General features: G+C 40.7%; 1 protein-coding gene across 3 annotated transcripts in view; it reads left to right on the top strand.

The window, feature by feature from the left end:
- ano10a (anoctamin 10a) overlaps positions 1-24,840 on the top strand; it is a 39,707-nt gene that overhangs the window by 13,025 nt on the left and 1,842 nt on the right. For 2 of the 3 annotated variants that reach the window (XM_067602469.1, XM_067602468.1), the window contains 2 exons: positions 10,305-10,421; positions 14,791-14,807. In XM_067602469.1, the coding sequence (XP_067458570.1) occupies positions 10,305-10,421; positions 14,791-14,807 (134 nt within the window). The remainder of the gene's footprint in view (positions 1-10,304; positions 10,422-14,790; positions 14,808-24,840) is intronic. The other variant, XM_067602470.1, reaches the window with a different exon arrangement.

Below are 24,840 nucleotides of genomic sequence, written 5' to 3'. Positions count from 1 at the left end.
GTACCTCTACCTCTGACCAGAAGGGAGTGGCGGGAACTTCACTGAAAGTGGATGGGATGTATTCATACAGACCTTGTTTGCCTCCTCAGTCAGCTAGGTCAGGTACAGGTGGTACAAGTCAGCCTGCTGCTCCCCCATGGTTTTCCCACAGGTCTTCACAATTTTTTCTAATTTGTTCTTTTGAGTGACTTTGGAATGTCCATACTAGCATACAATACAGTAACAGAGGATACTCTCAATAAAAGATTTGTAAAATAGAGTGAGACGTTAAAAAAGTTCAGTTTTCTAAGAAAGTAAATGCACTGTTGGCCCTTCTTAAAAATAGCATCAGCACATTAGTCCCAGGAGAGTTTGTGATCTATAATAAGACCAAGATACTCATACTCCGTCACCACCTCAATCTCCTCTCTTCTGATCCTAGATATAGTTGGTGGTGGAACATCACATCTAAAATCTAAAATCAGTTATTTGGTTCAGATTCAAATGTGAGGCCTTATACCAGTCAACAAAGTCATTTAGAACTGGATCATGTTCGACTTCATTCTGCTCCAATAGGCTGACCACGGCAGTGTCATCTGCAAACTTAATTACATGGTAATGTAATTAAGCTGTGACAACAGTCCGTGTATAAAATATATAGCAAAGGTGACAGCACACTGCCCTGTGGTGTGCCAGTAGAGGTAAAACGCACCTCTGACATGGTGTTGCCTACCCTTACACTTTGAGATCTGCCCATAAAGAAACTCAAATTCTATAGGATCGATTTTGAGTACAGTCCAATCTGCTCTTTCAGAAGATCCGTTTCATGCAGAAGAGAAATCAGCAAAAAGGACTCATGCATGTGTTTTATAACCCTCCAGATGCATATACAGAAAGTTTAAAAGTGTTATAATGGTGTTGTGGACCTGTAGTCATTAAGATGATGGGACCAGCTGTATCCAGTCAGTGTTGAAAGAGGGAGCAGAAAATCCCACTCAGTTGGGCTGAGTGTTTCAACACCCTGACACTGATGTTATCAGGCTCTGGGCTCTTGCGTGTGTTTGTGCTCTCAAACACTCGCTGCACTACTCCTCCTTGATGATGAGTGTGTTGACCATCCCAGCATTGTCTGTCTCTTGCCGAGCAGGAATGTTGTCACCACTCCCTGTCTCGAAGTGAGTGAAAAATTCATTCACTTTGTTGGCTGAAGAGAGGCACACCCTCTCATCTGGACAGGGGTCCAATTTTTTGGGTTGGGTTTTGGGTTGTTTATGCACAGAAATACCTAGTAAATGTTGCCAAACCATCATGAATAACAAAAATTACAACAAAACAAAAATAATAGTATTGAAATCCTATAAAAATAGTATAATAATATTGTGTAATAATATTAAAATTATGTATTAACATTATTAAAAGATAATTTCTCTCTCTCTTCACTCACTCCCCATAGACACACACACACACACACACACACACACACGCACATCTCCTGTCCCCCCACTATATATGGATATATCTGTATAGCAATGTATATCTGTACAGCAGGCTGCAGCTTTCTTGCACTTTATTTCTCACATCTCAACACACACACACAGACACACACAGACGTGTTGACCTAGGTCACTTTTGGGGACATTAAGTAGACTTACATTCATTCCCTGGAGACTTACTCTAACCATAACCTTAACCACTGACCCAAACATCAGCTTTTTCCCTATTTGAGGACACAGCTGTTGTCCCCCATTGAACAAGCCGTCCCCAATTAACTGGTCTTTAGTCTGATATTTGTCCCCAAAAGTAGCCTATGACAGACACACACACATGCACGTACACACATGCACACATAGACACAGACACACACCTCCTGTTCCCCAGCTGTATAGCAGTATATAGGCTGCGGCTTTCTCGTGATTTATTTCTCACGTCTCAGCGCACACCTGGTACAGCATGCACATTTTTAACGTGTAAGAAAATATAAACAAGTTATTTTGGGAATTATTTTATTTATCAGATCATCTCATGGTCTTATTTGCCTGTTCTGTTCATCATAAGCAATAAAATAGATAAATTGTGCCTATTTTAAACTAAAAACAATTTGTACATTGTAAGTTAAATGTGATCTAAGGTACATAAAATACCAAAGTAAGCATATATGTTATGGTTATTGATGAATAATAAGTCACTTAGCAGGTAAAATATTTTACTGGATGACAATTAGTGTTTTTTTCAGTGCTTGTTAATGAATTCAAACACGGGTCAAATTTGACCCATGAACACTAAAGGTGTAAACCTTTTCTAACACATTAGGAGGGTTAAAGGTTGGCATTTGCCATGGTTTTTATGCTAGCCCATGCAGCCCTAGTGTTGCCCTCGGTAAGGGTACACTGTACTTTGTCCCTGTACTGGCATTTGGTCTTGTTTTCCTTGTTTACCTTCCTCTGTATCTCCTTCCTGTCCTGCAGGCTCCCAGGAGCAAAAACCGTCTTTTTCTGATTTAGTACCTCCTTTAACCCTTTAGTCACCCACGGCTTGTTGTTTGGGTACACTCTGCTAGTCTTCGCTGAAATAACCACACCCACATAGAAGTCTGTATAACCCGAGATTACTTCTGTCATCTCATCTATATCGGCACATGAATCCTCAAAAACCTTCCATGATGTTCCTCAAAGCACCCTTTCAGAGTCTCAGCACTGTCCACATCCCACACCTGGATCTGCTTTTCCACTGACTTCACCCTCTTCAGAACCTGTCTGTAGGTGGGTCTAAGAAGGACAACATTGTGGTCTGAGCCACCTAGGGGGGCCTTGGCAATGGATTAATAAGCCTTAGGGATGAAGCCATAACACAAATCAGTGGTTTTGTTTTTTCTTGTAGGGCAGGTGACATACTGAGAATAGGTAGGCGGTGTGCGTTTTAGGGTACAGTTATTAAAATCACCCATTATGAACTTGGGCACATCTGGGGAGATTTCATCAAATTCTTGGGTAATATTAAAACAACTTTTGAGGTGCGCAGGGACAGTGATAAAAGTTCAATATCAGGGGTACAGATCTTCTTCCTCACCACCGTTGTTTTTCACCATCTGTCATGTATCATGACACACACACACCCTCCTTGCTCCTTGCCTGTAATGTTAGTCTCTCTGCATCGGTCCATGTGTGATAGTAAATCCGTCTGGACAAACATCAGAATCCGGCACAGTCTCGCTAAGCCAGGTTTCAGAAAAGGCGAGAACACAAGTAGTGAATGTTTGCTCGAAGCTTGTCCACTTTTCCTTTAATCAGTTGAGTGTTTTAGATAATAAAGGTTGGGAGTTTTTGTCACACCCCTCCCTTTTCTCCTCTTGTATCCATCATAAATAAAATGCCTTGTTATCTCTGCAGGGATGTTTTTTATCAGGCTGATTCCAGTCACTTGAGTGGGAGCTATGCAGGGGGAAATCTCTGTTGTCACATTTGTGTGGATCAGATTTGCCAGCTGGTTCACTTGCAATGTTTATTGCAAACAAAGTAACTCCCAGCAATAAAACTAATCCCTGTACACTCATCTTGTTGCCTTGTAGGGTCTTTCATTAAAACGTGGAGGTACAGACCTGCTTCATGCTTGTGTATATCCTCCACCACACCACTGTAGATGGGGGACTGTTGAAGGTTTTTGCCCACTAGATGGAGCCAGAGTCCAAACTAACTCAACACAGATCTGTGAGTGATAGAGTGAGACAGAAGGAAGAGATTTTTCTGTGTGTATTCCTGCCAGCCTATCATTGTTTGGGCCTTTTTTGTGTGTGCCTGTTTGTGTGTGTGTGTGTGTGTGTGTGTGTGTGTGTGTGTGTGTTAAATCCAAATTTCCCATCCCAGATTCTTCCTCTGCTGAGTCCACCTCTATTAACGTTAGCATCAGCCCACTCCCGTTTCCTCTGCGTTCTACTCCGACAGCACAGAAATACATACACATGCCTCCAGAGAAAATGCTGAGAATAACAGCACAAACAGAGAAATAGCGAGGCTGTAGTGAACAGGGGGGATGATACAGTGTGGAGAGGTTTTATCAGGACACATCATGGAGAAAACATTTGTGTGTGTTTGTGCTACCTTAACAAGCTCCTGAGGGGAGATTGTTCTAACCATCTAGTTTATATCTCAGACCGTAGAATGCACTACACAGCCTACTGTACCTTACTGTACAGCAGGTCGCTGCTGATGCTGAGGCAGAAACTGGGTCATATTGATCGCCTGCGTGTTTGATTGAATGTGTGGTCCGCACACAGAGAGCTGAATGATGAACTCCTCTGTTCATGAAAAGTTGTTCACCGTTTGTGATTTTTCTTTTTCGGCAGCTGTCAGGATAACCTTGAGTGTAATTACACTTTTCTTTGGTTGGAGTTCACTTTTGGTGAATGATGGATCGAGTTAGTTGAGGTTCGCTCTACTTCACAGGCTGCTGACTACCAGATGTGTATTTTGTCCAAGTAAGACAGAAAGACTTTTGTCACCACTGCTGTGGTATTGACTGCTGAGACTATAAGTCTAAGGGATGAATGGTTGGAGAGACACATATTTCTTATCTTATCTAATTTAATTAAGTAAATTAAGACTGTCTTTTTGCTGGAGACTCCCTCGAGGCTTTATAAAGAAGCATTGATGGTCAACAGACTCTGCTTTGAGAGCCACAGGTATAATGACAATGCACTTATGCTCTACTGATTGGCCAGCAGCCCACAGCTTTTTACTTTATTAGAGGGTATTTTGTATTCTCAGCTAGGCAGACTGCAAACAAGAACTTACAGCTTGACTGTTTTAAAAGATTTTTACATTTATAAACAGGCAAAACGTCTACAGTCAATACTTGTTATAGTCGATTAAAGTGAATATGATAGATTCCAAGTGCCCCTGACTCAGAAAATGATGGATGAATAGAGAGGGCGTGAGAAATTACAGGAAAACATAGACACGTCCATGCAGGCCATAAAGTCAATGGAGTCAATGGTTTGATCGTTATTAAAATTATGTGAATCATATGCTATGGCTGTAAAAGTCACCAGATTTCAACTCAACTGAATGTGAGATTTTGGAGAAAATTATTTGACAGCATCTACACCACCATCATCAAAACAAGAATGCTGTTCAACCCCCCAGTAGAGCTCCACACACTTGGAGAATCTATGAGTGTGTTTACATGCACATTAGTATCCTGATTATGATCAGGTTTATGGAATATCTCAGTTATGTGTTGCACATGTAAACTCTATATCCTGATTTCAGAAACCTGCATAAGACCATATTCTGGTTATGAGAAACTTAGTGAGCTGGAGCAGTCCAATAGAAACCAGGATATCATGGCATGTAAACACCTGATGCAGGATTCTAATAATTCTGTGCTACTTGTGTGAAAGTAAACGTACTTTATGAAAAGGACTACTGAATCTGAATCTGCTCCCATGGGGACAATGTTTGTTTTTTATTATTTTAATGACCCCATGGTCTTTCCTTTTGTGCCATCCTCAGGACAAACCATAATTTTAACAGCATTACTGGTCAGACTCTAACAACAGCAAAATCATCAGTTTGTTTACTGTTGGTCCACCACTTTGGTTTGGGTTTAATCTGTAGTCCTCTGGGCTGCTACAAGAACTTTGGGCTTTTAGTCTTGTTGATTAAAAACTCAGCCAAGGAGCGGTGGGGAAAGTCTGATGCTCTTGTGCTAACAGGGAACATGCCACTTCTCATCCATTCCGACCTCCTTCAAACTGTCTCCTGGGCTGAATAGAAGTGAACATGACTTTTTATAGCACCAGACTGCACGCTGGCCTCGGGGGAGATGCTCTCTGTTTGACATATACTCTGCCCCCTCACCTGAATAAGGAGAGGAAGTGAGGTGCTGCTCTGGTGAACACAGAAAAAAAAACAAAACAAGGGCAGCTCACAGCATGTGTTAGGCTATTTACTCCGTCTTCCTCTTTGCTTGTGTGTCAGCGATCCATCCTACACATGAAGGCACACTAGATCAGTTAGACCTGTCTGTGCATATGTGTGTGTATATATGTGTTTGTGTGTGTACCACAGGCCTGTGACAGACGGCTCGGATTAAAGTCAAGATAGTAGGAGTGAAAAAGAGTGGACAAATGAAACGAAGGCGGAAACAGACAGAAGGGAGGAGATGGGGAAACAGGGTTAAGGGAAGAACTGATAGGTCTGAGGAGAGAGAGAGAATGAGGGGAAGATGGACTGAGAGAGGGAGAGGGAAGCAGTGCCTGCGTTGGGATGATGAACCTGAGTCACTAGCTGATTGTACATCTAAGCACGTTCCTCCCTGTTACCATCCAGCACATTTCCTAGAATAGAGCAAGAGCAAGCAGGCTATTAAAGAGATGGGACAACAAGAATAATGAGAAGCAGGTTGTATAATGTTAAGCGTACCAAGAGGGAGCTGCACACAGATATCGCTTATTGACACAACATCCAATATATCGCCATTAGAGAAGCACTTTTTATCTAAAGCCGTTAACAGGTCTGGGAGTGCATGCATTTTTCAGTACCTCCAGCGGGAATAGAACCTCTAACCCAGACTCTTATTAGTGCTGGGCTTCAGGCGGACAGAGAGCCACAGAGCGTGTTCAGATTTCTCTTGTTAGCCCAGTCGTCATCCTTACAATAGTTAGAATCATCTTGCTTTAAAGAGAGAATGAAGATTCAAACAGCGGAGGGTTAAAATAACATCATTCAGCCCCTCTTATCTTGGTTATGGAGTCGGGGTGGGGGCGGGCGGGAGGGCAGTGCCTCGTCGCTTTTCAGCAGCGGTGCTATGATACCTGGGTAATTACTGTATAGGGCTTACACACATCAGTGAGCAGTAACCAGGCAACCGGCCAGCCTGCTACAGAAACAGACACTTTCTTTCAGAGTCACGGGTCTGTCTGTTATAATCTACTCATTTCAGTGCAGCCGAGCCAACCAAACAGGGACTCTGAACTGTGTCTGCTCACAAAGCCCGAAAAACGAAAGGAGGCATCATGTCAACCTTATGACCTAGTAGATAGAAGGATTTGTCATTTTACGTGTGATTGAAGTGTAGAACAAGCAGCCGATGTGGTATAATTGCGTGTTGAAGCGATGATTTGTTGACCTGCTGGACTGTCCTGAACCAATAGTGCCAGTAAATCCCGAACATCACACAGAACTGACCAGATCGCCACTGAGCTTATAACCAATTCATGCATGTGGAGCTGTGGGTAACTGCACTGGATTAACTGCACTTAATCACGTCCCAGTTTCAAGCAAGTAAACATAGTATTCTACTATAATAAACCTCCTGTCAGGCTTTATTCATTACATTTTCAGCAGGTAGATTTTAATTATAGGTCATTTTTTTATCAGCTTTCAGTCCACTTTAGTGTGAAAGCTTAAATCATGATGCTAATCCATGAAGTCTATGCTCACGTCCTAAAGTATCATTTCAACAAAGACATACAGCTTATTGATATTGTAGCTCGGCACACCGATAAAGGTTCCCATGTGTGTCACCTTTCATACTGTATGTGTTTTTCAATTTGTCTTATTTCTCCAAGGTTATTTTCAGCAGCCCACCACACAGTAATCCCATTACACTGTTTTTTAGATAATCAGATTAGCTTTCGCCCACCGGCAACTGCAGAAGCATCAGACCTGGACTCTGAAAGAAATCAGCCTAGCCCAGCGTCGTACTGTGTGTATGGTCTTACCTCGCAGACAGGGCTTGGGACTCGGTGTACCAGGCAACTTAATCTTCCATCCTAACCTCCTATAATAGGATGGTCTCCGGATACAGGTATTAGTCTGTAGGGAAACCATATGTGTGGACTGTTACCCCTAATAGGGTTAGATTCATGTTTTGCTGGGGGGTTGTTTTTATCCTGTTTTGATCAGGATTTTTTGCTTTATTGATAGAATGAATTGTAGCTGCTTTTGAGTGACATCTCCCTTTAGCTGGTATGTGATCAGTCTTTTAGAATATCACAGTGAAGTCTATGATTTATTTCAGTTTTTGTTTTTGAGGCATGAAACAATTATTAAAACCCACAGCAGGGTTTTAATAATTGTATTTTATCCAGAATTTGTAGATACAGGTACTCTGATGAGCAACAGTGGGCAAGAATAAGGAAATGAAGTGAAGAGTAGTGATGACTCCACAGATTAACATGTGCCAGAGAGTCTGGGTTTGAATGACATATTCTGCTCATGTGGGATCACACATGAAATGGCAGAATTAGTAGTTCCTCATCAGTTGAATTGATGGTGGATTGAAATGCTAATTTTCCAATTAACAGTGAAGGGGTGCCATGGTAACAGGATATAGTGCTGAATACTGAGTAGTGGAAGTAGCAGTTGCACTGTGGTCCCTTTTGATTTGTGCCAGTCTCTTAAAGACCTGTCTGCTCTCGTCTCTCAAAATTTTATTCTTCAGGTTAGGACACTGTCTGGGACAGAGGATGATTATTCTCATTACAGAAATGGCAAAGATAACATTAAAGATGCTACTAGGGACTCACTTCGGCTCCATTAAGAAGCTTTTTCTTTACCAGCTCTGTGTCTGGAGGAAGGCTCGGTCATTGTGAATGCACAGGAGGAGACTCGGGTCATCGTAAGGGTGAAGGAGAAGATCAGTCAAGTTCCTTTTCCGGCTTAATGTACTCAGTATAGCAATGGCAACGAAAAAAATACCTCTCAAACTGAGCACCTGGAGTTTGATCACATCCATTATGTCAGATGAAACAGAATTTATTGTCAAACCTTAAAAAAGAACAACAGCATTTCACAAGCCACATTCTCCTTCCAGTCTTCACCGGGGCGTCCAACCTTGTGCTGCTGAACACACAGAAATATAAATTAGGCTTGAATAGCATTAGCAATCAACTAAGAGCTGCAGTCTTTATGGTGCACTTTCAATCACCATGACAAGTCACTAAGATCAGGGATTTCTTAGCTTGTTCTCCTTGTTAATTTGTGGGGCTGCTGTGCTGACTGGAATGACAAAAACTTCTGAGTCTGTGCTTCTTGCCCTTGCGTCAGTAAAAATCTGTAATATAAACTGCAAAGGCAAAGAACAGAACTTCATTACGCTAATTATAAAATTCTTGCAAATTAAGGCACCGCATTTTTTTTCCCCGAAATTTGCCAGAAACCTCATCTAGTGTGACCTGCACATAATGATGTTAGAATATCTGAATAGATTCAGTGTGACTTACACTTCCTGAAGATGATATCATCTCTGTGTACTAATAAACATCCCTAAATCTGCTTAGAAATGATAGAAAAAAGACACTCCCTAGAACTCCACAATTTGCTTAGAACTTGCTGAGAATATTCTGGTTTTGAGTTTTCTTAGTAAATGTGTGTAATGTGAACATATCCTGTTAAAGAAAATATTAGAACTGAACATATTATATATTATTACATATTATATTAGAACATAGAAGCTCAATGATTCGTCTTACTCAAATCACTTAGTTCAATAAGCCTGAAACCAATTTCCGTGGAACAGTGTGCCCTCTTCTCTGCTCTCTGTCTAACCATTTGTTACATCTACTGTAGCATAAATGAGAGCATACATGAGTCCATTACTGTGATGAGGAAAAGGGTACTGAATCAAAGGAGCTGATGGTGGTTGGCAGTCCTCCAGATGGACTGGTGCAGGTATGTGTGTGTGTTTGTGCGGGTTAAAACGTGTGTATAGTGGCCAGTCGGGAGCCGTGTTTGCTCAGCATACATATGAGTGGATGTGTACTGTCATCTTCGTGGGAAAACACGCACCCTGCTGATTCAGTGGAGGGCTGGTCAGCTGTTTCTGATAACCAGAGCTCTGACAGAGGAGAGAAGCTGAGGTCTGAGAAAAACAAGTGTGCTGAGTGAAGACATTTATTAACACACAGTTGTTTGGGTACTAGCTCATATGTTAAGCACTCTTCTGTTCATATGTACCCTCAGATGATTGCATATTTATTTTTATATGTATGTAGCGTACAGAGCCAATGCTGACTGTTCTGTTGAACCAAACTGCTTTATTTTTTGTCCTCGATGAGCTTCAAGGACATTTGTAGAGAGGCTGTCAGTCTCACGGTGAGGAGAGTCACTCCCCTTCTCTTCTTCTGTCCTGTCTGCTTTTCCAGCACAGTGTCTCATGAAGGACACAGTCCTTTAAAAACATAATCACGACATGTTGATCTCTCTGCCAAAGCATGTTTTCCTTCCTACAGGTTTTTTTTTTTATAAAAAGGAGGCAAATAAAAGCTGAAGTTGACCCATAAGTATATTAATCCCTGTGATGCATTTGTCTGTCTTTGATTTCAGCATGGGCTGCTGGCCTTCAAGTTCATCCTGACCTTCCTCATCCCAGATGTTCCCAAACACATCCAGATCAAACTGGCTCGTCTGGAGTTTGAATCACTGGAGGCGCTCAAGAAAAAGGTACAACCTCTTCATGGTCTCTGTATGGATGGAGGCAAGCCTCAACTTTGGGTGTTTTCAACCCTGCGTTGTTTAGTTCGGTTTGTTCTCCACTGTGGTACAGTTTGTTTGGGCAGATCCGAACGCAGCATTCCTACTCGGGTGTGGACCAAAACAACTGCACATAAACTCTTTAGAGGAAGTAGTTTCTGTATAGTCACAAACAAATTCTGGAGCAGTTTGTTTGCGGTCGGAACGTGATCCAATCTTGATCTGACCCAACGAAAAGACATAATCTGAAAGTTTTAGCTAAACGGCTCCGGTAACCAGATGTGCTTTGCATGCTGGGATGCAGATGAGAGAAATCAACCGTTAACAGCTAGCAATCAGTTTCTAACCTGAACTAGGAATGAATATGTTGGGCAGACAGGACCTCCTTCAGGACCTTCTTCCTGCATTTAAACTATGAGTTCTGTCCCAGACTCATCTGACCATGTGGCTTTTAGTGATATGCATTCTGGTTTGCTTTAAGGTAAAAAACAACAATTTACAACTTCTCCACAGATTCGTATCACAGCAAATGAACTGTAAGTTTGAAAACGCCCTTACAGTCAGTCTGAACAAAGATGCTGTCCTCCTTAGATAATCCGTAGCAAGGTAAAGTTGTATTATGTATCTTTTAACATATACTTCTTCTTTGTGTACATAATTAAGGACATAGACAAAATCTTCATCATTGATCATTCTGTGCTGTTTCCTCCACCAAGCTAACCGTCAATATTGGAGAAAGACTAGCTTCCAGAAGAACTGAAGCATGCTTAGTTGTCAGTAAATGTTGTTGCAATCTTGTAGATGGTCCCATCATATTAAAACAGTCAGTTGCTGTTGTGTTTGCTTTTAGGTTTTAAATTTGCCTATCAGCAGCTTTTTAGTGGAAGGAGGCCTGACCACCAGGGAACAGTATTAGCAGGAAACACAACAACTATTTGATGCCTAGGAACAAAAGGTCTTGTAGAAATTAATCTACACTGATTTAATCCTGTTTAAAAACTATGGACATTTTTCAATGAAAATATATTATATAAATATAATGAACTTAGCCTTCCACCATCACACACAGATAAACACACTGGAATGTATTTATCAAAAGAAAACTGAATATGTTTATGAATAATTGAATGAATAAATTGAATTGAAATGAATATGTTTCCCCCCACTAGAACACCACAGAAAAGACACATAGAGCCAAAGACACAGCATTTGAATGTATTCGTGTCACTGTGAGCTGACAGCGTTAAACTCTGACGGACAGCAGTAGGACATACATAACGCCATTAAGCAAGGCAGCGAGCAGTGTCACGGTTCAGTGACTCCGCTGGAACGGGTGTGAGCTGCACTGCTGATCGTGTTGATGTAGACCTAGGAAAGCTCATCAGTATTAACAGTGTGTGTCACCATGTGTGTCTTATGTGTGTGTGTACGTGCATACTCGCCTGCCTCATCAGCATTGTTATCCAGTCCTGATCGCTTAATGACCTGAAAGTCAAGCTACTCCACACCATCACCGCCTTTGCAGCTCTGCTTACTTTACAGCTTAACAGATAAACTGGCAGTGTGTGTGTGTGAATGTGTGTTGGAAAAAATGATATTGCAATATATTTGTAATGTATAATGCAATATTTAACAAAAAGACCAGATCATTTCACCAGATATATGCAGCTTTAAAGCATGTGTACATTTTTAAAGACATCACCCATACAGTGATTTGGATGACACTTATATTTAATATTCACCAATAAATACTGGATTAAGTTCTTTATCAACATATTAATAAAGAACTTTGCTTACTCTAAAAGAAGGAGCCTTCTCTGAGAATGGGTAAAGAATTGTGAGGAAGGAAGCTTCAAATTCATATCGTCCAGTTTGAATTATTATTCTAATTCAGGATTTCCTCCAGAAGATTGTTTAGCAGAGGTGGAAGGTCACGCTGACCTTATGCATCTCGTTTTGATTTTGATCTTTCCAGTCTGCAGATAATGGCCTGAACCACAGACACACTAGTTGAATATGTGGCATTTGCTGTGCAAAATAGTGCTTCTGATGTTTTTTTTTGAAGGCTGAGCTTTTATTACATAAAAGTGTGTTAGTATGGTCTTTATTTCAGGTAAATTGGCCCACCTTGACAGTAAAACTGCAGGAAACCCTATAATTATCCTAGCATTCAAAACATAGCATTTGCTCTGTCTTGGTACTTTTAGGTGTAAATAAAATAAGTAAAATAAATAAGGTGTGTTGCATTGTTGAGTGAATACCCTTTGGTTCCATGTAATCTTTTTTAAAACCAAAATATTTCTCTCTTACTTGACCATTTTATTAAGAAATTATTAATTTCCAATTAATCCGACTGTGTTAGACAGCGCTCTCCACCAACATCATCAAAACACCAAATGAGGGAACATCTTTTTGAAGAATGGTCTTCCTCAGACTTGGCATTGATTCTACAAGTCTCTGGAACTCTTCTGGAGGGATGAACAGGTGGTGTTCAGTTGGGTTGAGATCTGGTGACTGTGAAGGCCATAGCATATGATTCAAATCATTTTCATACTCATCAAACTATTCAGTGACCCCTCGTACCCTATGGATGGGGGCATTGTTGTCCTGGAAGAGACCACTCTCAGGATAGAAATGTTTCATCATAGGGTAAAGGTGATCACTCAGAACAACTTTGTATTGATTAGCAGTGACCCTTCCCTCTAAGGGGACAAGTGGACCCAAACCATGCCAACAAAATTCCCCCCAAAGCATAACAGAGCCACCAGATCCCCTCACTGTAGGGGTCAAGCATTCAGGCCTGTTTTTACTTTAATTTGTCACCTGTCTGTATATTAAAGCTGCTGAAATAGGGTTTAAAAAATTAATATTTTCCTATTGTATTAAATAATCATTACTGAATATGCAACAAAGGTATTTATCAAGAGTTTAATCGACAATGATCTGTCATCACATTGTGATTCAAATGTGGATAAATCCTGATTGGTGCATAGAAATATGTGACATCACCTTTTCCCACATGCTGAAAACCACTGAGAAGAAGTCAGATGAAAACAAAAAAACAGAAAATCTCTCCTGAAATATCAAACTGTTTGAACTTTACGCCTCATAGTAAGAAGTTAAAAAATAGGTTGTCAGGACCTTAAACAATAACACAACAAGACAGTTAAACCATATCAGTCATTCAGTACAGTCTTTTGATCAAGTTTATTGGTGTTCAGATTTCAGTTTACCTTTTAAATCCTGTAGACTAGGTCTGTTCTATTTATATCCCTTACCAGCTGATTCCATAATACTGCAGGCTGTTCTTGATCGCAGCATTTCAGGCTGCTGGGATTTCCAGGAGATGTGGATCGTACCTCTCCAAAGCCTTTGCTGCTGACCTTGTGCAACCATTAGGGGTCAGTGGTGAAGCCCACTTAAACAGTTCTGTCAGGAATAGAGCAGCAATATGACAGACAGATTTAAAAATCACTCTTAATACAGTTAGAGTGATTCTGTCGCCTATGCTATTGACACTAGATGTTTGCACAAGTTTGTCAATCCTTATGTGATCCTTCAGAGTCTTGCCTGTCATGAGATATGCAGGTGTGTTAATCATTCCTTTAATCTGGTCTGACCCTGTTTAGTGACATTCTGTTATTAATGTGACTTTTACATTTGTTCAGATATTCAGGACACAAACATGTATCTTACGGCTGGGGTGAGGGTGTATAACTCTGTGCTATGAGTGGAGATCACATGCATATGTCCATTACAACATACTGGTCTATAGCTTCCCATTTTGCATTAAGAATGGGCTCTTGATGCCTGTCCCAGACCACTTTGCTGAAGACAAATGGTGTGCCCTACGTAATAGTATTGATATGGCTCCACAGTAAAGCATTAGCTTGCTCGGCACCGCAGCCATTTGTTTGATGGGGACTGACGGGGCTGAGTGCTTCTGTGATGAGGTGTTTGGCTTTTGGTTCATGATTTCTCTCATGTGGTTTCTGTCAGACTTATCATACAGCTCAGTATGTCACCATTTTAGAGGTTTGACTCTTTACACACTCTCTGCTTTGCTGCCATATAGTTCCTTCATACACGAGAACAACTGTTTCTAAAATATGGTCTTTCTAAATCAGATTGCAGAACAGCGGATTTCTACAATCTTAACCTGTGACGGAAATGACTTAATATTGTAGTGGTTGGAACATGTCTTTTGGCAGAATAAAAGTGCAGCTTACATACAATAATCTGTTGATGTTTATTTCCAGTCCTGCGTGGGCTGCAGTTGTGATGAAATACTTGATGTTTGGTTTGATCAGTATTGTTTTGTGGTGTCTTGGTTCTGCAGAGACCGCTCCATGGAGGGTGAGTAGCTGTGTGTGAGTTGGATGGCACTGATTTATAGACTGGGGTGACATTACTAAATGGTTTTGTGTTTTCACTGAGTAATTGGATGATATCAATAATTTATGAAGACTACTCATCTGATGTTCTAACTCAAATGGTTTTGTTGTGAATCTGTGATCTAACATGCTGTGTTCTGTTTAAAGTTTTGAGATTTAGCATTTCAGGAAGATGACTGAAGGTTTTCATTTTCTGCTGTGAAAACTAAGATTAAACCAGTGTCTGACTGTCAGCATCATGTAATACCTAACCTCATCACATCTGTACTACTGTATGTTTTGGGTCTTACTCAAGATTAAACACATCTCATGATGCTTAAAAACTTCTTTTTTCACCTCTTTTTTCAACTTGTCAATTGTCCCAGTTTGTGGTGGATGGCAGTCTGTTTGACCTCAGCCTTGGAAACACAGGCAGACAGACAGAAACATATTCAGACAGAGCTGAAGCTAAATTAAGGTTGTTAGACTGGTCCTTAAGCCAGCAATCACTATATTCTGACTGAAATAGACAGACATTTAGTACAAACTGCTTGGTTAGAAGAGATGGGATTGATAGAAACAGAAGGATGGAGAGACAGAAAGAATATATTATTTGAGTAAGAACTCTTGGAAGATGTAGGTCTTCAGGAGTTCAGGTAGGTGGCTACCATGCTAGCAGCCACTCTTTAGGCAAGCATTAACAGCTCGCAGCCTGTTAGCTAGCAGCCTTGCTAGAAGGGTGTTACAGTAGTCAAAGCAAGAGATGACCACTCTCTGTACAAGGAGTTGAGCAGCATATTTAGTCAGATAAGACCTGATCTTTCTGATGTCATGTAGTGTAAAGCAACATGACCGAGATGCAACATGATCAGTGCAAATTAGTTGGCTATTAGTAACTATTGCCAGATTTCTAGCAGACGTTGTTAGAGAGTGCAAGGCCGATCTAAGCTGGATACTAATGTTGTGCTGGACAGAAGGACTGGCTGGGAGATTGAGTTGAAGGTGGCGTTACATCATCTATTTTTAGATATCATTGAGGCAGGGTGAGATCCACACATGGGGCAGGCGGGTTGTCTGGCGGGAAGGACAGATAGAGCTGGGTATCATCAGCATAGCAGTGGTAAGAAAGGCCATATGAGCAGATAATCAGACAAAGGAAGGTGCTGTATATTGAGAAGAGAAGGGGACCAGGCACAGATCCTTGTGGTACCCCAGTGGAAAGAAGTTTCACTTGGACTCTTCTCCTTGCCATGCCTTTTTGAATGATTGCCCTGTGAGGTAGGACTTAAAACCTCACTCCAGCCAGTGTTACTTCCTGTTGAATGGTTAACGTTCTTTCTCAAACAGAGAATGGGGATGTGGTTAATAGTTGGACATAATCCATTACCATGGCAACCAGATTGCGGTTCTAGCGTACTGCCAATGTGTCGGAATGGTAGTGATATTCTAGCCTAACCTGTCCACTTACTACAGCATTAACTATATAGACTAGGTTACATGTAAGTAAGAGATATGTGAAATCAGACAATGACTTCTTTATTGATGGATCATCTATCCTAAGTAGGGGTGTGCGATATGACGATATTAGATCATGAACAATTAAAATGTCTCCATGATCTGCTTTTACAGAGAGATCGTTAGTGTTGTGCTACAGTGCATATTGTATCAGTTCAGCTCCATGACGGAGTGCAGTCTGCTAGCAGGAGGCTAATGGGTAACAGCACCAACATGGCGAGCACCTCGTACCACATCTCCAATCTGCTGGTGAAATCTACAGCAGCTTTAATGTAATGCTAGGAAGCTCACTTGCTGCACATCATGTTAAACTGACAGCTGGGCTGCAGGTAAACACAACCGTTTGGCAGTTAGCTTGCCTGCTAACTGATAGCACTAACTTTTCTCATGTCGCAAGCTAGCTTGATGTCAGCTCTGGTGTACTGTGTTAGTGCGTTGTTTTAATGGTGCACATCTTGCTACTTACCTGAAATGACACACTAATGCTTTTACATAACATCAACTGTTTGCTTTTCAGCTATGAAATTAGTTTTGTTGTACTGTTAGTTTGGTTTCCCACTGCAGGCCACAAGGCCAAATAGACTGTCACTACTTTTTAATGCAGCTTGCTCTTATTTATTTATGGAATTGTTTGTGTTTTAATGTAATTTTATGTGAGTCTTTCATGGGTATATGTTTTATGCTGTTTGTGAGCCACTAACCTAAGACAAATTTCTATCATTATGTGATAGACTATAAAGTTTTTTGAATCTTGAATCCTGAGTACTGTTCAGTAACTTGCAAAATAGTTTTAAAAACCAACATGAAAAAGAATCGTGATAAGATTATTCATTGTGATCTCCTGAAAAAAATCGTGATATGATATTTTTGCCATATCGCCCACCCTTAATCCTAAGCATGACATTTTGTTTTATTTTATATTAAATATCTATAAATTTTCTTCTTCAGTGGCCTGGCCTCGTTCTATAATATACAAGGGTGCAAAAGCATGCATTGCACCCTCAGTTTAATATTTTGCATCCTCAGCTGAAATTTGAATAACAAATACCAAGTGCAGCATGGTAGGTCTTAAGTGCACAGACTGTGTGGTCATCACCATGCACACCAGCTATTTTGGTTCATGTATGTGTAGCAGCGCAATGTGCAAAAGGGCTGAGTGAAGGTGAATATAGATCAGCAGTTGTGGTGATTAATAACTACTCTCTCAGCCAGTGACATCACTGGTCTCATAGCTCTGAAACAGCTGAGCCAATCACAGTTAAATTTGATGTTTGAGCTGTCAAATTTAACAGCTCAACAAATGGAAAGCTTTTCTTCAGGAAATGTCTGGATGGTTCAGAGCATCAGGATATGAACACACATCACCACAAATGTGCAGCCAAAGACAGATGGATTAGTTTTTTTGTTCAGTTGCTATAATAACAATAGAAATAAAAAGAAATTGATTTGGTGAAGCCATTTATATGATTATATCAGGCTGACGCTATTTCAGCAATAATTCTAATGTATCTGACATCTCCTTCATAAAAAAGCAGAATATCAAGTTAAAACCGACAAGTCTGATGTGTGTAGAGGTGCACGTGGTTATTCTGTAGCAGCCTGGTGATATCAGGTGATTTAATGAAAGTAAACACAGTGAACGGCTGTGCGTAACAGCACTGCACTCTGGCGTGGCGCTTCTCAGAGGCTGCAGATTTATCAATGTATCAGTCCTGCTGCCTTCAGATGCTGCAGAGATTTAATGAACTTAAGGAGAAGCTTTTCATACAGTATAAAGCAGCTGTCCACAGCCGATACTGTAAGCATCACCCACATTCATTTACAGATCAATGCAGACTGATTTACTGACTTTGCTGCTTTAACCACTGATGATACTGATACTGATACTGTGTCAGTAGCCTATGTGATGCTCACAAAAACAAAGGGGTTTTATGAGGATGACGTATGACTGCAGTGTTCTACTATAGTCATTCGTCATCGTTCTGTTTTAGCAACAGCTTACATTTTTTAACTTAGCTCAAAATTATAATATTATTATTACAAATACTTATTTGTCAAAAAATATTTGGTGAATGTGGCTAATCAACATTGTCGGGAAATGACTCATAATATGAAATATCTTAAAAATACCAAAATACACTGGAGGGGGGCTTTAAAGCAGAGTAGCGCTGTACAAGAGATGCACAGTTCAGATAGGGTGGACAAGAGGATTCTCTAGAATTTTGGATAGGAAAAGTAGTAGCTAGTTGGATCAGCCTGTAGTTTTCAAATTGAGATGGGTTATGGTTTGGCTCTTTCAACATTGGGGTATCCTGGGCCTTCTTAAACATTGTGTGGAATATACCCAAAGTCAGAGAAGCATTTATCATGTACATAATTGCAGGCATGATTGATGATGATTCATATTACAGATGACGGAGACTAAACCTAAAGCTGTGTTCCTCAGTCACCTAATGTGTCACTTTCCATTCAACCATTTCCAATCACTGTTGCAACATCTCAGTAAGCAGCTGAGCTAAATAGTGTGCCACCACATCCAAAAGTCATGTAGTAAAAGTAAATACATTTTAAAGCTAGCTAGGTACAGCTTGGATGTTAAAGTTGCTCAGGTATAACGGTATACCTCTTTAAATAAACACATACAGAAACTAAATGAAAATACTTCAGGGATGAAGGTCACTGTATATTGTCCATCACAGTCTCAACAAAAAGAGGCAGGGTAAGGAAGTCAAAGTGTTGAGGAGTAATCTAACATATTGTTGGTTTTGGTCCTTTTACTGGATTTGTTGACAGTAAAAAAACACTAAAGTGGAAATTAAAGTAGTTATGTGCAACAGTTTATCAGAAATACAATGAGTAAAGTGCAGTAGGGTGACAGATTCTTCATGGTTTTAGTCGGGAGAGCTGTTCAGCATGCATGACGTGTAGATTAACCCGAAACTACAAGAGTGTGTCAAAATGTAATGATGCTGTGAGTTATGATGATCTCTTAATTACACAGGAGTGTTTGATTCAATGAAAGTGGAACACTGTGCCCTTTGCCTCATGTTGTTCTGTAGAATGATAATGTCGCTAGATAAAATGTGCTCATTGACTCTCTGCACCAAGCTCTTAACATGCAGACACAGAGGGGTACTATAGGCTATCTAGGATAAAGTGGTGAGAGGAACTTGTGCCGAGATCTCACATTCCCACAAGAGACACTTGATCAGACGGACAAGTGACTTTCTTGGCTGCACTTCTCCAGCTACAAGTCACCTTGCTGTGCACTGCCATCTGAGCAGATCAATCACAGCAAAATGAACGGACACAGCACAAGATCTTCTCATACCTAAACCCTGACTTCATTAGACACAGAAACAGAGGATACAGCTGAGAGCTTTCCATTTGACGTCATCTCAGTGTATACATGTGAAAAGATGTCCATAGTACTTTCTGAAAACATAACACATTGTACACATACCTACATGTAAAAATAAAAGTGTACAGAAGCACACATCAGACCTCTCTTTTATACTTGGTGTTCTTGGCTGGTGAAGGTGAAGTGATGGTAGTGTGAATTTTGTAGAACTGTGTGGCGTCTGTGTGCCAAGGATCTAAGGTTGCACAAACTGGGTGTTAGAGGTTTTGAAAAAATGTATTCAGGTTTTTGTTGCACTAAAAATAATTAAATCAGTGATGCTACAGTGCAAGAGGAGGTGTGGCTGTAGGCTATTTTACTTTACTTCATTTCCCCTTTCATGACAACTGTACGGGGGGTGAATTTTTTTATAACTCACTCATTTAAATTTTATTAAGCCGTAAAGTTGTGCATAATGAAGGACATGGCTGCTTTGACTGACAGGTCCACCAGCCGCCAGGTGGCTTTTTTCAGCCCTTCGGCCCGCCACTTTGCCCATTTTTGATTTGCCAGGAGTTAGGCAGAGTCACACACTGTCAAGATGGTGAAGGCCGGAACGGCTCACTTTGAGCTTCAAAAGCGCTCTTCAGAAACCAGTGGGTGACATCATGGTGACTATGTCCATATTTTTATACAGTCTGTGATTCAGATCTGTTTGTTGACCAGTTAGAAATAAAGCAGGGAGGAATAATACAAGCAGAAACAGCCACAGTGATGATGTTTGATGAAGAGCTGCACACAACCAGCACACCTCCAACAGGTAAACTACTTATTTTACTTTACCCTGCTTAATTAGTGTGTAATCACTTGAAAAAGAGAATCGTTGTGTTTTCGTTACCTTAGAAAGAGCCCATTATATCCACAGAGGGAGCGTGTCCTCTTCCACAGAGCCTGCCATGCTGCACCGTCATGTTTCTGCAGTAGCCCAGAACAGACAAACCAAATACTGGCTCTAGAGAGGGTCTTTTGTGGTTTTTGCGAGTTTTGCGGCCAACATAGGTTCTCCTACATGCTTGAGAGGGGAAGGGGAAGGGGGGGAAGGGGTATTCAGTTGGTTGCAATCTGCAACCTCACCGCTAGATGCCACTACATCTTACACACTGGTCCTTTAATAGCCTCAGTCTCCTCTATACACTCTCTGTGATGATGCTGGCTTTGTGGTCTGGGGTTGTGACAGCTTATGAGCACAGCTTGGGTTTCAGGAGGAAATTATTGCACCATCTACATACAGGGTCTCTTCCATTTAAGAACAAACAAACAAACAAAAAAATACTTTTTCTCTTCATCTCACTTTGTCTCTCTCTTGGTGTATGATACACTGTCTGACACAAGATGAACAAAAAGAAAAATCTTGGAAAAAAACAGATACATAAAAGTAGAAGAAAATATGATTACATATAGATATAGAAACTGTACATGCATGGATCACAAAACAAAAGGGATACAAGATAACTGTTTAGTCACATGGTGTTTATCTTATAGTTACAATAATCAGTAGCTTATATCACAGCTTGCAGAGAGGATTCATCTAATGTCACTGATATACTGATGTACTGAAAACACCCAGACATGTTCTTGCATTGTAAGGTTTTGGGAATTCTTCTAAGTGTTTGCACAGGGTCTGGATTGCTGTTGTGAGACTGACTTGTAAGGTCCACTGACACATTGTATATAATAGTGGTGCTGGACAATTTAACTTAGGTTGATTTGGGTGTGAATTGTTGTGAGGTCACTATGGCTGAGGGGTCCAAGGATGTTACAGGTCAGAGTCTTCTGGCATCGTTAGAGCTGAGAGTGAAAGCCAGGTGTGGTGCAGCAGTGTTAAAGGACCAATGCACCATTTTTATACGTAAACCTGAGTCCAGTAATTTATGTTATTGATGCAGAGTCAGCAGTCTGCATCACAGGATCAAGCACAGCAGGTCCACACCGGATCAAACACACATCATGACTACAGCACAGACTTCAACATGTTACACACACACATACACACTTTTCACTTTCACAGAAAAGAACCCAGTGTCCCTCACTCATACAACTTCATAACTACAGCACAGATTGTGACAAGTAATTACACTCATATATGACACGTGTGCACACAGATTCATGGACAGCCACAGACTGTGATAAGTAAGTAATCGGAGAGGAGTTGTAGCACACACACACACACAAACACACACACACACACACAAACACACACACACACAGGCCTGACAGAGAATGACTTTAATTGTCCAGCCTGTGGCCTTAATAATCCTCATGCACAGTACTGTAATCACAGCGAGTAGCCCCAACACCCCAGAGGGTTAAATAAACCAAGACCCACAGTAGTGTTACATGTTTCTATGTGTGTGAAGAAGAAGTGCATATGTGCATGTTTGAGTGTATGCATGCTTTGTGGGTGTGTGTATCTGTGTGTACTCTGATGTGGAGGAGGAACATGCTCATTTTTAATCCTTTTGTTTGTGTGTGTGTGTGTGTGTGAGAGAAAGAGAGAGAGAGAGAGAGAGAGAGATCAAATAAGGCTGTGTAAAGCCCTGCTTCCTCTCCTCTCTGATCAATACTGACATATCAGGACAATTAGTAGAACATGTTGAGCAGGGAGTGGCTCTGGCTCTGAGGACAGCCGTGTGTTGTGTAAGGCTTCATCCACATTGAGCTGTGCGGTTATTGAAAAATACCTCACAAAGTGAAGGATGCAGGTTTTCCTGAGTGTTTTTTCTCATATATGGTTTGGAGTGAATTATCCTGCCTTTGTACCACCGACTCCTGGTAGTAGATAAAAGTATCAGTCATATATTATCGTATTTTCAGACAATCCACCTTCACACTCAGGTATGAAGATTCATTCGCTGCCGCTATGTCAAAAATGTTTATTTATCTGAAAATAATGCATGCCTACGGCCAATCAGAACCAGTTATTCTGTGTGGTCATTATATAATACACTGGAACAAAAGACCCTGCAGTCCATGAGCTCCATCTTCTTGGTCGCCCATTGCTGTGATGGCTCTGCTCAGCACTTGTTACACACTGTGATATGTTCTTCTACTTGGATTCTTCTGGTGATTTGGTCATTTTCTGTAGGTGGCGCTCTTGTCACATTTGTCTCAATTTATTTCTCCTTTGCCTTCACATCGCACAATCAACAAAACCAAAATGATGAGTATATATATTATCTCCATGATACACAAATGACAAAAAAAATTTTTATTATTATTTCATTTCATCATCATAACTAAAAACATGGAGGCATAAAACAACTGTATTTGGAGGTAAAACTGAAATGTAATGACTGAAGAAAAGAGTCAAAATAAACTAAAAATATGAAGCAGCTTGATTCCTTTCTCCAACCTCCAGTATAGTTAATTATAAGTAGCCCTGTGTATTTATTGTCAGATATACAGTTAGATCTGGTATTGTACTTTTTACTGCAATAGACTTCTTTCATTTTTGCAAACTAGCCTGCCAAACACTAAAACCAAAGTAAATCCAGGCTGTAGACGCCCCCGTTCCTTATTGAAAGAATTTAATAGCTTCTTAATGTTCCTGAGGGACTCAGTTTGTGTTTAACCCCTCTGCTGCCCCTGAAGCTAAACATCTGCCTCAGCACAAAACCCCAGTGGCTCAGTCTATGGGACAGAAAGTTTAATAACATCCAACACTTCTGAACTGCAGATGTAATGTGCTTGCTTTGCTACTTGCCAGAAGCAGGGAGGAGGAATTAATTGAATAAAAAGTGATTCTGCCAAGATAAGCATCTAGGGAAGAGGGGTGTCTTCAAAGTCGTGGACTGTAATTTATTAAAGAGCAACTAGGAACTGTTGGAGAGGCTTCATTAACTAACTGGAACAATCTACCAAAAGTTGTCCGTGCAGCACATCTCCATAAGTTTTCACACAGACCTGCTCTGTCCTCTCCTGTCTAACCTTGTGGGAAAATCCCAGACGTCTTGTGTTTGGACAGCTGTGGAAAGATCAGATCTGTGTATCAGGATCAGGTTTTTGCTTACAGTGTAACTACAGCCCGCATCGACGGTGACGAGCTCCGTGTCCCGCTCCAGAGACTCTTGATCCTCGCTGAGATATGTGCTGTCAGCAGAGCGCTACAAACAATACCTGCCTGCCGTCCCTGCATGTCTCCGTATGATCCAGAGAGCCTGACATACACTGTCCAGACCCCCGGCAGCCTACTCACATCTAATGCTATTTTAAAAGCTCTGCTTCCCTTGTTGCTCAGGACTTAATGTCATTTTTGGAGACAAGAGAGAAAAAAACTCTGCCTCTGGGGATTAAATGAAACAGGTAACACCAGCCAGTGAAGCGGTGTTTACATTTTTGGAGTTGGAGGTGTTTCCATAGACGACGGGTTTCATACAAGAACATCTTCATTGTCTTTTCTTAAACTTCCTTTACTTTTGTTTAGTGTCCCAAGTCGGATTCAACAGTCTCTTAACTGCACAAACTCATAAATCACTTGTTTCAGTCTGTTGAATGTCAGCTGTTCATGAGGAAGTGTGCATCCGTTAAATCCGTGATCATTAGCATAATCAAGACCCCAAAAATGTCCATATAAGGCTAAGTGTCCCAATCTGTTGCTGGGTGAGTTGCACTCACAAAAATGTTCCAGAAGAACTAAAAAAGTGTTTCTAAAAGCAAAAAGAATATTACAAACCATTCACACGACAGCTCTGGACCACTAGAACATTTCATTCATTCATTCAGAAAACATTCTAGGTACAAGAATACTTAGAACGCTTCCTGTCTGCATCTCACTGCCTTCCATACAAATGACACTGAGTTTCTGGAAAAAGCTCCTGATGCAGTGAATCATATAAATAGGAAAGATGACGCTTACTTTTCAGACAGTGTCCTTGAATGGGTTCTTGGTGTTGTACTGGTGATTCACACAAAAAGTGCCAGAAGGCAACAGTTCAACCAGATTACTAAAACTACTGAACGTGAATGCACCTGAAATATCAGTAATAATCCTTCAAACTTTGTGAGCACAACTACGGTAAGTATAACAGGTCAAAGTTGATCATATAAATTGGGTTAATCATTTTACTGTTCAACTTTTGTTCAACATTTTTTCTTCCAAAAT

Source organism: Thunnus thynnus, chromosome 10 (assembly GCF_963924715.1).
Source record: "Thunnus thynnus chromosome 10, fThuThy2.1, whole genome shotgun sequence".
Lineage (NCBI taxonomy): Eukaryota > Metazoa > Chordata > Actinopteri > Scombriformes > Scombridae > Thunnus > Thunnus thynnus.
The sequence above is the reverse complement of the archived record's forward strand: the minus strand, read 5'-3'. Positions and strand labels throughout refer to the sequence as shown.